Source organism: Siniperca chuatsi, linkage group LG19 (genome assembly GCF_020085105.1).
Source record: "Siniperca chuatsi isolate FFG_IHB_CAS linkage group LG19, ASM2008510v1, whole genome shotgun sequence".
In the NCBI taxonomy this organism is placed as follows: domain Eukaryota; kingdom Metazoa; phylum Chordata; class Actinopteri; order Centrarchiformes; family Sinipercidae; genus Siniperca; species Siniperca chuatsi.
Window position 1 is genome coordinate 16,178,063 of NC_058060.1, and position 15,299 is coordinate 16,193,361.

The 15,299-nt window shown below is 36.8% G+C and overlaps 2 protein-coding genes across 6 annotated transcripts in view; both read left to right on the forward strand.

The window, feature by feature from the left end:
- oxsr1b (oxidative stress responsive kinase 1b) overlaps positions 1-8,083 on the forward strand; it is a 40,633-nt gene extending 32,550 nt beyond the window's left edge. The window contains exons 12-18 of one of the 2 annotated variants that reach the window (XM_044176599.1): positions 615-650; positions 1,542-1,721; positions 1,888-1,946; positions 2,153-2,205; positions 2,615-2,683; positions 2,972-3,036; positions 4,681-8,083. In XM_044176599.1, the coding sequence (XP_044032534.1) occupies positions 615-650; positions 1,542-1,721; positions 1,888-1,946; positions 2,153-2,205; positions 2,615-2,683; positions 2,972-3,036; positions 4,681-4,755 (537 nt within the window). In that variant the 3' untranslated portion in view covers positions 4,756-8,083. The remainder of the gene's footprint in view (positions 1-614; positions 651-1,541; positions 1,722-1,887; positions 1,947-2,152; positions 2,206-2,614; positions 2,684-2,971; positions 3,037-4,680) is intronic. The other variant, XM_044176600.1, reaches the window with a different exon arrangement.
- Positions 8,084-10,337: 2,254 nt separating this feature from the next.
- Positions 10,338-15,195, forward strand: slc22a13b (solute carrier family 22 member 13b). Of its 4 annotated transcripts, XM_044176601.1 has the most exons (10): positions 10,347-10,825; positions 11,589-11,692; positions 11,932-12,086; positions 12,530-12,701; positions 12,812-12,932; positions 13,032-13,126; positions 13,207-13,421; positions 13,627-13,735; positions 13,865-14,059; positions 14,151-15,195. In XM_044176601.1, exons 1-10 carry the CDS (start codon positions 10,451-10,453, stop codon positions 14,212-14,214), a joined length of 1,605 nt encoding a protein of 534 aa, XP_044032536.1. In that variant the 5' UTR covers positions 10,347-10,450; the 3' UTR covers positions 14,215-15,195. The 4 variants fall into 4 exon arrangements, with proteins under 4 accessions (XP_044032537.1, XP_044032538.1, XP_044032539.1 ...); XM_044176602.1 differs by lacking the exon at positions 14,151-15,195 and having other exon boundaries at positions 10,338-10,825; positions 13,869-14,012; XM_044176603.1 differs by lacking the exon at positions 14,151-15,195 and having other exon boundaries at positions 10,339-10,825; positions 13,627-13,740; positions 13,865-14,003.
- The last annotated feature ends 104 nt before the right edge of the window (positions 15,196-15,299 follow it).

Genomic DNA, 15,299 nt, shown 5'->3' on the forward strand with positions numbered 1-15,299 from the left:
TGTCTAAAATCACTATGAATGTAATTTTATGTCATGATATATGTAGTGATGTAGTACATTTTCTGGAAATTGAACTGAGAATGAGTCTATAGATAAAATTATCAGGGAATGGCTGTTTTTTTCCAATCCATTGAATAAAATACTCAACTAATCATATTACTTTATCACATTGATGAAAAAATCCTGTAAATCCAATATTTCCATAAGTCAGGCCTGGCTATTGATTTCCAATATTGCTTGAAATAACTCATGCAACTAGATATATTAAAGGGATTGCTACCCTGCTAGACACTGTATAGCAAAACTGGTTGACATACTTCTGTTATCTCACTAGATGCTGTCATATCACCCAACCATATCAGCACCAGTTTGTGAAGTGTAGTTGAAGCATTATTAGCATTCAATATGATATCACTGTATTCCCCTTAAATGAGATCTTGATACACTAAGCGGACCGATAAATGAGGAAAGTAAACGAGTGAGCCGTTTTAATCTGTTTACCTCTCTTGCTTTCTATGTGTTCTTTGCATCCATGCGTGCTGTTTTTGCTTTGCTGAAGCCACTACAGCAATATCCTTCTCTGAGTGTTATCTTCCACTATCTGTTTTTAACAGTCACCAAGAGTGAAGGAGGGATCACAGAATTCAGAGGTGAGTTTCAAAAGTTCTTTCTTTGCAGTAGCAGTGCTTTAGTTTCTTAGATTTTTAGTACTTTATGCATCGGGATCACAGATGTTTAAATTTGTCAGACCCTTGCAAAAAATCTAAGATTTCTATTTTATCTAATTCATAAACTGTCAACAGTACAGGTGAAGTATTGCACTTTTAACCTACAAAGTCTAACTAATCATGATTTAGAAAGTGGACTTTGAGTCACAGTAGTTTGACATAGTAAGTTTAACTTTTGTTGATGTAGGTAATAAACCAGCCTTTCACTGCCACTACAGGCCAACATGGCTGAGACTGTAGTAATAAATGCAGTTCATGTTTAGATTTAATGTGTATTAATTGCTCTGTAGTGCAGCAGGTAAAAATTAAGATTTGGTTTTGAAATCATAAGGCTAGTGAGTGTTTGTACTTGTTAAGCCTGAATGTAGTAAATGTAAAACTAACTGGTTGTGATGGCAAAACAGGATTTGACACGTGTTAAAATTGATATAAAGAAGTAATTTAAAATCTTTATTTATTCTTAATTATTTTCTTAATTTCTAAAACAGTCAGCTGCTTACTTTTGCTTAGATCAGAAAGTCTCATAATTTCACTGTTTTTTGTGTGTATTCACTTAAATGTGGCATCAGTTCATATAAATCACAAGCCACTGTAGTAGTGACCATTTGTATCAGACATGCAAGATGGAGTGTGTCACACATCTGTATAGCTACACCTATCTGCTCTGTGCAGTGTGTTGTATCATTTTGAGATAAAATATAAACAAACATTTGTTTATATTAAATACTCAAGAACTTCCCCATTTCAGTTGTTTGTCCCATTTGAACACCGATTTGAAAGGATCAGCAGGATTTGATGAAATTTCTCCTTCAGGTTTTTCAGACTCTTGAGCCTTTAAGTAGTCAACTCCAGCCAGTGGCCGCAGGTCAGGCAGAACTACCTCAGGCTGCAGGCCAAGTTCCACTGCAGCCCACACCAGTCAACACTCAATCCACTGCCCAGGCTGCATCTCCCACACCAGGTGTACCTGCTGCTGCTGCTGTTCCCACACAGGTCAGTCATTTTTTTCATCATATTCTCTTTTTTAAGACTTCAGATGTGTCTATCATCTGTTAGCTACTGGTTTTTATGATATGACTTCCTTCCTCTACTCCTGCAGATATGATTTTTAAAGCTTTCATTCTACTCAAATAAATTGTCTTTATCTGTGTTTTGACAGGCTGTAGCTGCCATAGGGGATGATTTCAAGGCTCCCATTAGTTTGGTATTAAGGTTAAGGTATGTTTCCCCATTACCACATAAAATCAGACTGACAATTTATCTGCTGGTTTTACTAAGTTCCACCATTTCTATGTACCTGATATCTTCATTTTTATATATGTATATTTTTTGCAATTTCAGTTGAATAGAATAAGTCTTATAGTTTTACCGACCAACAAATGATAAACCTAACTCCTCTGATCTGCTTTCTTTCATCTATTCAGAAATTCAAAGAAGGAGCTAAATGACATCCGCTTTGAATTCATGCCAGGCAGAGGTAAGTGGAGTTTCTTTTTTTGGGACTGTAAACAAAACCTAACCTCTGTTTTCTGGTATCACCAAGTAGTTTAAAAACATGTCCTGAGGTTAAGACTAGTTGGCTGCGGTTTTCACATTTTGGGTAATCAGCAAGAGAAACTGACAATTTATACCTTGTGTTTTGTGAAACTTTTGGTGCGTCAGCTTTCCATCACAGCAACACTCTGGTACTCAGAGTGCAGTCGTCAGTGTACTTTTTACCAAAATAGTAATAGAAACCAGCTATTTTGACAATTGCATCAGAAACCAGAGTGCTTTTGGAAATGATTAATCCACAGTTGTGCCCTGTTAATATTTGTTTTATTTCTTTAAAATACACTGGTTTTGTCCTCTTGCCACAGTTGGTCTCTTATGCTCTGACTTTTCAGACACAGCAGATGGTGTGTCCCAGGAGCTCGTGTCAGCAGGCCTGGTGGACGGGAGGGACTTAGTAATAGGTCAGTGACAAAAAACATTCCTATTACTCACAATATGATTTTTTCCCCCTCAGAATACTCACCTGAAGGTTAAAAATCATTGGTGGATCATATGAAGCCCACAGCACACACACTAAAATTTTCTCATACTCGCATTTTCCTCTCTTTCTGAACATAAACAACACATACACAGTTTTCAAGACGGTGTAGTCCCTCATTCATCCAGGAATGTTCCATTGTAGAAAAAGTTTCAGTCGTAGTCACCTGGAGTTTTTGTTCATTGGACTGAAACATTGTCTTTCTTTTCAGTTGCTGCAAATTTGCAGAAAATAGTTGATGAGCCTCAAGCCAATAAAAATGTCACTTTCAAACTGGTGAGTGTGACGCCTTCATCTGTATAAACAATAATAGTTGTTTTTAAAAAAATCACTGATATACATTTCCTTACAGTTTTGTTAAATCTAACAATCTTGGAATCTTTTTGTCAGACCTTTTTAGATAAAGGAGCAAAAATAACCTTATTTATGATTAATTGTCCAGCTTGCAGAACTAGATATTTTTATCACTAGATATTTTAAAATCTGCATGGGAAATGGATGTGGTGTTGGGTATAACAGGAGCATGCAACTCAAATATTAAGTTATAACCTTTGTAACACTACTAACTTATAGGTTCATTTTATTGAACTGGAAAAGCCCACAAAGCCCCAGTCACACTAGCTGAGAGAAGTGATGGAGCACCTTAAAGTAGAGAAGCTAAAGTATGTGTTTTGAGAAAATATGACAGACCTTTCTGAATTATGCTAAAACTAGGCTATAAACTCTGTCCATTGAAATATCATAAACATCTTTGTTATTATGTGTAAACACATCACATTGTAATAGCTACATCATTTCTTTATCTTTCTCTGTCTGTGTAGTTCATTCAGTATTGGTATGTTAAGAAACCAATGAACAGGGTGTTTTAAATGAGTTTTACAGTGTTACTTTAAATGGCACAGATGAAATGGCCAGTTTGGAGATTCCGCCTAAACATGCCTCTACTAAAACCTCTGTAACTTTGCTTCACTTTCTTAGCATCAATCTTTGCACAGGTAATGTTCAGATATTGGACTATGGTTTGCTAGAGGTTTTGGGCTGCAACTGTATCATTCCAAAGGGATATTCACTCTAAAAGTGTTTTGTTAGGCGGAAATGAAAATGTTTTGCTGTTTTCCGTCTTCATTTACTAAGACCCAGTAACACATAAATACTGATGCTTACACCTATAGAGACATCTCACAAGTGTTACCTTTATCATGATACCAAATTTATTCAAATAGACCTCGTTGTTGCAGAGATATGCTCTATTCATTTTGGGCATGTTATTTTCGAGCAGGGCCCTGAGCCAGTGGCCTAGGGTATAAGAGCATTTAAGAAAAGACAGCACTGATATGTCTAGCAAACATTGCTGTATAATTTATTTTAATGCTTAATGGTGTCTTGTGGAGTTTTCTTGTAAACAAACAAAGTTTCTGTTTACATTCAGTGCAAATGCATTGTGTGTTGAGTGTAGTTCCTTACTCATTAAAATATTTGCAAAGCTGATTTTTTTCAATATTTTGAAACCTGCATGTTTACTACCTAGCAAACTTGGCATCTGGAGTATTCTTCACTGCCTTTTTTGGCACATTGCTGCGTACCTTGGCGAATCACCGCCACCTGTCACTCAGTGAAATTGCATGAAACTATTGGCAGGACTGTGTATGATGTCACCCTTGTGTGCATTCGTCCTCATGCGCACAAGAGACAAAACAAAGCGGCGAGCCACTCGTAACAAATGTCGCTCCACAGCGCTATTAGTGGTCAAAACTCCACAGGGTAGCTTGAGTCTCACAAAAAAACTACTGATGATCTGATTGACTACATACCTGGCTATTGTTTCACTTGACACTTTATGGAATGACGTTACTATATATGTATATATATATTATATAGTTTTTGCTCACTACTTTTTATCCTTCCCTCTTATTTTCACAGGCTTCTGGAATAGAGGGATCTGAAATACCAGATGACGTCAAATTGATGGGCTTTGCTCAGCTCAGCATTAATTAAACTGTTGTTCTACCTGGGACCGTGACTTGCCTAAAAAATGTGAAAATAAAAAAAATAGTTTAATGCATTTTTTCTTTCTATGGCTGTAAAGAAACCAACTACTGCCAAAGAAAACAGTACCGTTTTGTCACCCATAGGATTATACAACGCTGCCTCCTTGAATTGGGTGGTCGGCTGAAGTATTAGAGCGTACAGTATAAGAATCACTCAAAAAAGTTTACAGCGTATATGTAGAATGATGCAACTATCCTACAACAAACAGTTTTTATTTACCATTCTGGTCTCCCCCATCCTGTTATTTTATTCTCTCTAATATGTGATGCATTTGCACAATCTGAACTAATGCCCTTGAATCCTGATAAGTGTAACAATGCCTTATATTCATTAGAACTACTGAATGCACGTTTTGGGGAAAGTCCCCATTTACCATATGGAGCATTATGTTGTCTGAAGTGTACAAATGTGGTTTCGTTTGCTCATGTCAAACTTTTTACTTAATTTTGAGAGGAGGTAAGATGCAGCTTACTAAGCCAACTAGAATTTCAATTTTAGACACACTTCTGTAGTCAACCTGAAACATTTTCTCACCGACAAGTGAGAATGTGGCACAACAAATGTAACGTGACATTACTTTTTCAGAAGGATGTGAACACTCCCAACAGTAACAATCTTTAAAGGATAATGCTAGTTTTATTCTGTATTTTTCTTATCATCAACAAATGCCATGAAAAGACCAAAATGCAACAATGTGTTAGTCCATCTCTCAATACTATCTGACTCCCTTGCACTGTTTGTAGCACTCAGCCTCAGGCCCATTCGTTCCAATGGAAGGTGCAAATCTTCAAAAATGGGTCACAAATATATTGTTGTTGTTTTTTTTGTTTTGTTTTTTTAAAGGCGACGTAATTTCCTGAAACAGCTGGATACTGTGTTTTTTATCAAATGTTACTCAAATAGAATTAAACAGTTCATTCATTGGGGACTATTTTCACCTGCGGATTAATACACATTTGGTGCTCTAGTGAGTATTTACAGCAGCAGGAGATTGACTTAAAATAAACTACAGAGCCAATGTTTATCATAATGAAGGAACATGTCACCCAGTGCAACAGTGTGGCTTAGTGATGCATTTTTAATAGTTTTTGGGCAATAATGGAGCTCTATGGCACAGAGGAATAAGATATATCAGACTTTGTGTATACAGATAATACTTATTAGTAGAATCGGTTCATTGTTGGTTTTGGTCTTTATATGGGACTTGTTGACAATAAGAAAAATAATAAATATTGCCAGTCTTATCCTTTTTATCAAGTATTGATACAACCAGAATTCTTAGAAAGAAAAGTCCTGAAAAAAGAGAAAAGTGTGAGAAAATTTAATTAAGCTGCTTTTAAATTATAACACATATATAGATACATAGATTATCCAGTACTTCAGTTAATGTAAACTTCAACAAATGTACCTAATGATATAACTTAAATGATTAGAGAAAAGGAGTGCAAGATGTTAACTTTTGTCTTCATTTTTACCGTTACGTTACTAATTTTGTAGTGCTGGTCTAAACTCAAAATTGATGAATGAAATCAGAAAGTTGACAAAGAAAACAATATTTGCCTCCGCTCATTTTATACACGACACTGGCCTGAGGTCTTTTGTAAATTTGACTATACATTGAAATTATAGTAAAGTAAAAAGTTTACAACAGCTGAAACCACAAGTGTTGTATGAGCAGATTTGTCTGTCTGTTGGTGTCTGTTTGGAATCAGTGTCTCAAATTCTTCAACAACAACAAAAAAAAGATGTAAGTGCATTTTTGTTTATGTGGATGAAACATGAGTACTTGATTTAACCTCTAGTATGTACATAATGACATTTGGCTTTGATTTGTTTTTATACTGGGTGTTTCACTCTTGGCCTTTTTTCTGTCCTATGACACGATTGTGGGTTGCAGCGCTGCGTGAAGGTAGACTACGACACTGCAAATTTGGCTTTGAATTATCCCGATTTGCAGGACATACAGTCACTTACTGTATGTCGTGTATGATGCTCATTTATCTTTACTAAATTTTCAGCTTTTCACTTTTTGCCTTTGAAAATTTTGAATATATTTAACCGTGGAGCCACAGCTGTCCCGATGCACTGCTTAATGCCTGTCCACCTTAAATTTCCCCAAATTTTGAGCCGGGTAACAGCAAACTGTTGTCTCCAACTCTTAATAATAACCGAGTGGAGGCTGTTTACAATACTCATTTAAGCCACATCTGAAGTCATGTAGCTTATTTATGGCTTGTTAATCATCAGCTAAAATGAGGATTTTACGTCCTACAGTTTTGAAAAAGCTCAGCTATGATTGTAGACATTTTTGAACGATCAGAAATGGGTTTTAGATTTGGATGAAAACGGCTGTTATCAGTACATCCTTTCAACCACTCTCTGGATGTTTTTGTGCATTAATGACATGGTTTGATAATTAATGTGCATCTCGCAGTTATTGACACTGACGGCAGTGGAAGATTCATTTAACACTCTAATCTGAAACGGCAGCAAGGTTTTACTGTTTAATTTGGTGATGTAATAATGTCATAACCCTCCAGATGCCATATTGAATGAAAATGAATTAATTTCTTCCTTGCAGATAAAATGTTAAGGGGAAATCTTTGTATTTTGACTTGTTAAATTTTATGCTAGCCTTAAATTGAAAATGACCAAGTGTATTTTTTTTTGTCATAACATCAAGGTTTTGATTCAGATTTTCAGTGTCTTTGAAATGTAGTTCTTGTTACACGTGAAAGTACCTGAAATAAAGATATACAGGTGTGTCGACCCTGTGTACTCCTCAGAGGGGAGCGACAAAGTCAGCAACCCAATGTTACTCTTAAGTTTCTAAACTGCAGTATTTGGTGCCATTCTCCTGGTTTAGTCTGCAGCTGACGACAGACAAGGACAGGATAGGTGTGTATGAGCCCTGAGGGACTTGTGTGTGTGTGTGTGTGTGTGTGTGTGTGTGTGTGTGTGTGTGTTCGTTACATAGATTGAGCCCTACTTCTAACAGAGTTGATGATCTAATGGCTTTGTTCTCATCCTTTCTCCAACAGTCCCTTATGTCCTGCTTACATGTACTCTAACAAAGCTGTAGCAACTGAACAGATGACCGGCAAAAAAACACTTTTGTCCAGGCAATAACTCATCAAGGCTGTAATATATTTGAATTTTCCACCTGTTTTCAGTTTTTTCATTCTTTCATTTGCTCTATTTTTTGATTGTTTTGGAGTTCAAAGCATGTCTCTCTTGATTATTTTTAATCAATAAAGAATGAGCATATCAGCCACCTCTTGTACATCATTACTTGTCATTTTGAGTAAGTTGTTCCTGTAAATAGATAAATGTTTACAATATATGAATACAACAGCGAGAAGCAGTCACTTTTACTGAACAGACTTTAGGTGCATTGCCATTTTGACTTTATATACTGTCCATGGTCTTAGCTCTTGTCCTGTGCATTCTCTATCTCTTTGTACAGTTATATTTCTCCAGATTCTTATTTTATAGCTGTTTCACTGTTTCAAAATGGAGGATTTGTTCCTCTCAACAGCGTCTCCTCATTGGAACATCCATGTCTGGTAAATGCCTATGTCTTTCAAGCTCCGTGTCCCTGTTTTGCAACACAGACTTTTCATTATAAATTTGTAGTCTCTGAGACCAAGCTGAGATAACCCTGATGACATCACCAGGGGTTACTTTCTAGCCTTTCAGAGTTATTATACCGTACAACTGTTTTCACCGGCTGAGTAATACTTCCCATGACAAGTAAACTCATCTTTATGTGTTAAAGCCCCTGAAAACATGGTTCAAATCATAAATGTGTTTCTATAACATTACATATTAATGACTAAGCAACCATCAAAGTAAAAAAATAAAACTTTTAAGATTTTAAAACTTTAAAATTTAAAAACTAATCTGCTTCATTAGGACTGTGTGTGTGTGGTTTGATCAGATTTCACAGTGAACAAAAACCCACCAACTGACATCAGATTCTGATTCAAATGTTGCTAAATATATCTAACTGATCCCCACCCACTTCAAACCTGTGAGAAGAGTGCAGAGAAAAACACAAATACAGAAATCTCCAAAACTAATAACCAAAACTGTTCTAACTTTGGCAGAAAGTAGTATGTTCATGTAGGGCCACATCAAGTAAATAACTGATTGAGAACATTTGTTTCCAGCCCTTTAAAGTGGTGGAGTGGCACTTTAACAAATCTACCAAATTACACCAAGTTACATATCCTTCTAAGCACAATTTTGACTATAAAAAGGGAACATTTAACTGTATGTTGATTTCAGGAAATGAAGAAAAATATTTTATGAATCATACCTGAGTGCCACCTAGGGGCCTTTGGCCCATGCGGTCAGCAGGGTCTGTAACTATTTAATGTGACCTCGTTATTTAACAACTCAAGGGTTTTCAGCTGGTTGATGTGTTGGCCCTTAAGGGCAAATTCTGAAACTTACAAAATGGAAGGAAACACAACAAATTAAATTCTGAAATCAAAAACAACATCTTGCAAACCGGTAAAAGTGGCTGTTGTCTTTATCATTCTTAATTCAAATTGGATGTTGTACTCTCAGATAATTTAACATGAAGGTAGGCTAAGATTAACTTGTTTTTCTTCTTTGTGTGCCCCTTACAGGCAGTTTCTGCCTTTGCTGACACCCTCCAGGTATTTATTCTCATGTATCACATTTTACGATGTACTTTTGACATACAGAGTAGATGAGACATGTTTGGGTTTTTGCAGAAAAGTCCCTGTTCCTTTAGCAGCTTGTGGAGCATTATGCCATGTATATCTACTGCTGGAAAAAAAAATGGGACTGGTTTCAGTACTGTTGCTGTTGAAACCAAAGTACAGCCTGGATGTTTTATTGTTACATTGTAGCAAGATTACAATACTTTTTTTTGTATTTTGTTAATTTGTTAAAAGCTTGTGTTTTGCACTTGTGGGACATCATAAGTAAATGTAAAAAAAACTAGATTTCTGGCTCCACATGTTTGTGACCAATCAGAGAGGAGCTGCTGGTTTGGAGATTGAAGCCAAACGTCCCCTCAACTCAGACTTTGAAGAGCGTTTCTGATAAGTTCCTGATAAGACTTTTTGTGCCCCACGCTTTCTCAAAGTGCAGACATTGCTTGAGAAAACTACCCATCATAGTGATCTAAAATTGGGCATGATGTATGGAGAAAGTCTGTTATTATAATCAGAAATTATTTATTAAATGACATATGTCAAGAGCCTCACACTTAATTGTCCACAAAAAGCCATCTGACCATGAAACATGATTCCAAAATGTGCTGTCCTCTTCCTCCTAAAGCATTCTGAGCCCTTTCACCCTCCTGTGTTCACACATTTCTGATTAGCACACAGATTATGTTCATTCAGTTCTGAAAGTTCAGGTCTAAGGGTGGACATTGGGGTGGGCCACAAATCTGGACAGCTGCACAACAGCTGGACTTCAGCCTGAGGGATCCTGACATGTCACATTTGAATACTTTGGTAGCCTGTTAGCAACTTGGCAAGTAATTCAAGCACAGTCATTGTCAGTTTAAACATTAACAAGAGTCAAGTTGACTGACTGTGGCTGAAAGGCAGATCTTTCACTGTCTCATGCTGCATTCTGAGGACATTCAGATACCAATATGAGCAACTTTGGGCAGATCCTGAAAGAGATCGGGGCGTTTGGTTTATTTCAGAAACGTTTAGTGGCCGCATTAATCATCCCCAGCGTGTTTGTAGCTTTTGATGTGATTGGCCAGGTGTTCACAGGCATGCACTTCCCACATCACTGTAACACTGACTGGATCTTGGAGCATGGGCCCAACCTGACAGATGAGAGACGAAGAAATCTCACCCTCCCGGTGAACAAGGATGGAAGTTTTGAAAGCTGTAAAATGTTCACACCTGTGGATTTGGATTTGGAAACAATTGAAGCATATGGGATTAACAGTACATCTGGATGCATAAATGGATCAGATTTTGAGGCACCCAGAGGTGCCTCCAGCATTGTGACAGAGGTAAGAGACTTGTTTATGCACCTACAACTAACCTAACAACACACGTAACCATTCCACAAAATGTGTTTCTTACTTACTGTGATTTATGTGATTTTATTTATTGCACTTTTGTACTCTCAGAACAGTACAAAGTAGTGCTGGGCAAAAATGACTTTTTAAAAATGAATTCATTATATAAGAAATAATTTGTGTTTGTGAATATCCTCTATTAACATAGAGGATATTCCATTTTATTAGGTAGTGTGACAGCTGTTCTGTGTTATGTATCAGTTGTTGACTTTGACTTTTCACCATACTGATCTGACCGCATGTAAAATGCTACTTGCCTGGTATCTGGTTGTGGTACTCGCTGATGGTCAGCGATAGGTTGGTTTGTTCAACATATTGATGAACATCACACTTAAATTGTCTTCATTTATGTCTAATTTCTAAACTAGAAAACAAATTAATTAAAACATTTTACATTTATAACAAAAACAGACAAGTGGAAAGAAGACTATTCAAAACTTAATAACGAAATACTCAATATTACAGTTACAATTAATTACAGTATAATTATAGAATAATGAAAAACATGATAAACTTGCAAAGTTTGAGAAAGTACGCAATGATGGAATCACCACCACAAACTCCTCCTCCCTTTTTTGTTTTTAACCAACTGAAATTTTCAGTTTTTAAAAATCTCAAGTAGCAGCTGAGAAAATCAAGACTTAGTTTGGTATTTGCTTTGGTCATCTCCTTTCACTGTCCTTTCTGTTATCAGTTCAACCTGGTGTGTGACAGGAGCAGTTTGATTGAGGCATCACAGGCCATCTACATGGCCGGTCTTCTGGTTGGAGCGCTGGTGTTGGGACAGATGGCTGACAGGTACACAGTCACGCTCACTTTTATTCCATGTACTTTATACTTATGATTCTGGACTGGGTGCTTTTTACTTTTACAGCCACTGAGCATCTATAGAACTTAATGGCAAATTCCAATAACCTCAAAGAAACTATTTTATACGTACAGTGTATCTGCTAAAATAAAATAAATTGTACTGAACTTTTCTCATTTTCATTGAAAACGCACACACCTATGTAACGGTTCTTCTCTTCTCTTTGTAGGTTTGGTCGACGCTTTGTGGTCCTGCTTTCACTCCTTTTCATGCTGTTGTTTGGCGTCGGTGCTGCTTTCTCACCCAACATCTATGTTTATATAGTTGTCAAATTTTTAGGTGGCATCTCCATTTCAGGCATTATTGTTAATGCATTTGTGATAGGTAGGTAAAATGTTCACAGCTGAAACTTCTGTCTGGGTCTGTATTTGAACGATTGGTGGTCTGGGCTTCACCTGTCTACATCTCTTCTTTAGGAGGATGCTATTATGCCATTTCAAGAGCATTGTTCTTATTACAAACAAAGCCACTTATTGGTTGATGCTTTGAATTGCAAGTTGCAATGCATTTCAGCTGCAAAAATTGGCTCTTACAGTGGCAACATTTGCAACACTGCTGCATTGCAGATGTGTTGCATTGTTGAGTATTGCATGCATTGAATTGATCCTACTTTTGCAGATGCAGACATAAATTTAACTGAATGTTGTCAAAATTACAGTGAAATTAGTAATTATAAGAGTAGTAAGTATTACGTTACACACACACACTTTCAACTTTCAAAAATAATATGGCAGAAATAATGACATTTATGTATTATTGTTTTGAAGGTGGAGAGTGGACTGATTCCTCCAAGTTTGCTTTCTGCACCATTATCTGCTTCTCTTCTTTCCCTCTTGGACTGATGGTGCTGTCTGGCATTGCCTATTTTATCCGCAACTGGAGGATCCTGCAGCTGGTGCTCTTCAGCCCTCTTGTCCTTGTTCTGGGAATCTTTTACTGGTCAGCAGCCTCTCAGGCGACTACTTGAATTTAATGTTTATTTTAGCCATGGACAAAATAAAATAAAGGGTACATTATAGTTTGTGTTCATGGAAGTATATGTCAATTAGGATTCTTCCAGAGTCTGCTCGCTGGCTCATCACCCAGGGCAGGAAGGAGGAGGCCATAAAGGAGGTACGGAGGGCAGCAAAGGTGAACAGGAGGAAGGTCCCGGAAGATCTGCTAGACAAGGTGTGCAGCATCAAACACACGTTGGCTTCAACCAAAATCAAACACAATAAAGCTCTGAAATAAATATACTCTAACTAAAGAATTACATACATTGTTTAGCTGGAGGCTGAGGGTACATCCAAAAGAGGAAACATGTTGGACATCTTCAGGATATCATATCTAAGAAAACGTGCTATCATAATGAGCTATATCTGGTGAGTATTTTTATTTCAACCACATCTACAGCAATACCTTTGTGGTTGCACTGAAGATATCTCTTCCACTCTCTTAATAGGTTTGGAACAAGTCTGATGTACTACGGACTGAGCCTGAATGTTGACAATTTTGGTCTGGATATCTACCTCACACAGTTCATCTTTGGCGTAGTAGAAATTCCTGCACGTCTGGGCAGTTTGCCTCTCATCCAGCACTTTGGGAGGAAAATATGTCAAGCAGGGGTCCTGTTGTTTGGAGGTTGTGCTTGTCTTGGGATACTTGTCATTCCAAAAGGTAATTTGTTGTATAATAACAGGAGTCTGTTGTAATCTGTCTTGAACAAATCCTTTACCTGAAATTAACATTTTAAGAATTATGATCCTTGCTACATCCGAAGATAGCTTCTAACCTAAGCGATGTTTTGCATTCTGACAACACATACTTTTAGTTTCTATGTGTCATAAATGTGTTTTTGTCTGATTTATTATTTGTCCATCAGACCTTCCTGTGGTGGTAACAGTCATAGCCGTACTGGGAAAAGTTGCCGCCACTGCCAGTTTCTCCATAGTCTATGTTTATACTGCAGAACTATACCCGACCATTCTAAGGTAAGGTAGGTAATGTCCCAGAGGTAAAACATAAAATCTGTTATTATACTTAATATTGGCGGAAAATGCCATGTTTGCGATTATTACATGCTATGAGATTCCTGACAAGTCCATTTTCTATACTGGTAGGCAGAATGGCGTAGGTCTAAACTCCACGTGTGCTCGTGTGGCGGGCATCCTCGCTCCACTGATCAGGCTCCTGGATGTCTATCATTACACCATCCCCATGCTGATATATGGTATCATCCCCATTGCTGCTGCAGGTTTCTCTTTATTACTGCCTGAAACCTGCAATGTTGAACTCCAGGACCACGCTGAACTCATGTGAGTTGATGAACCCTTTCAATATAGAGTGCTTATATCGCTTACAAGAAAATATATTTCTATATAATAATCTTCTTGGTTTTAATTTCAGAAAACCAGAGAATAAGACTGAGATGGGATCCTTCTCTAAATCAGGAAAGAGCACAAAAATGTAATTTATATGCACATAACAGTTTTCACAGTTTTTTCATATCAGAAAAAATTGTTTTCCTGCTCTCAACTGACAATTTGCAACAAGAATGTATCAGAATGCAGTTACCTAAATGAAAAGCTTCAACTGTATCATGATTAACTTAAATATAATTTAATTTTTTTGCACTTTACAATCTGTTAAAAAAATGTTTTACTGCTACATAAGTTATAGACTGTTTAATAACTGGGATTTGCATATATTTTAATTTATGTATATGTGAATTTGCTATTCAGTTTTTGCACCTCAATTTAAGTGTTTAATAATGGGCAGTACATGTGTTCTTTTTTCTTTCTTTCTTTTCCCATAGTATTCCCTCTGTATGTATTTCAGTTGTTACAAGTCAACTGTTGAGCATTATGGCACAGCTAAAGAGATAAAGTTAGTGATTAGCTGGTGAACATATGGCAAAAAAAAAGATTAAGGTTGCTTTAAACACTCTTGTCTTGCATCTTATGTTTGAAAATGTAAACAGCTGCTCATTATTACTGCTTATTTCTTTCATTGCCAGTGTTAACACTGTGAAATCATAACCTTTTTTAGGTGCTAAGTACAAGCTAATTTCATTGGACTGAAGGCAGATGTGATGTGCTTTTCTTGCTATGACCATTTAAGTGTTCTGACAGCATGATGTTGGTACTTCCTCACTGGTCCACCACATTTTTAATGGATTAAGTAACACAATTTGTGCAGTAGCCACTCAAGGAGAATGAACCAGGAGTTATTTTACTCAGCCCACAGCATTTAACTTTTTCTCTTACTACACATTTAGGCACCTTGTCTCTGGTTGTCCAGCCATATGCAAAAATGACACGTATCTGTACGTCTTGGTTTTAATTTTACTTCCTTGTTTTCCCCTTTATTTAGTTCTTGTCCCTCTACACTATGAACCACTTTGTAAGGACAATGTTATGTTTAAAGTGCTAAATAAATAAAGTTAAACTGAGTAGAGTTTTTTTGTCTGTGTTATTGCTAATTTTATTGTTTTGTTTAAAATTTTACAACTGGCAGAACCATATAGCAACTGTTGCTGTTAGAACATACTGTAAA

Coding starts and splice junctions, on each gene's coding strand:
- slc22a13b (XM_044176601.1), top strand. CDS start 10,451: ATGAGCAACTTTGGGCAGATCCTGAAAGAGATCGGGGCGTTTGGTTTA. Junction 11,693..11,931: donor TTGGGACAGATGGCTGACAG/GTACACAGTCAC, acceptor TTCTCTTTGTAG/GTTTGGTCGACGCTTTGTGG. Junction 12,702..12,811: donor GTTCTGGGAATCTTTTACTG/GTCAGCAGCCTC, acceptor TATGTCAATTAG/GATTCTTCCAGAGTCTGCTC.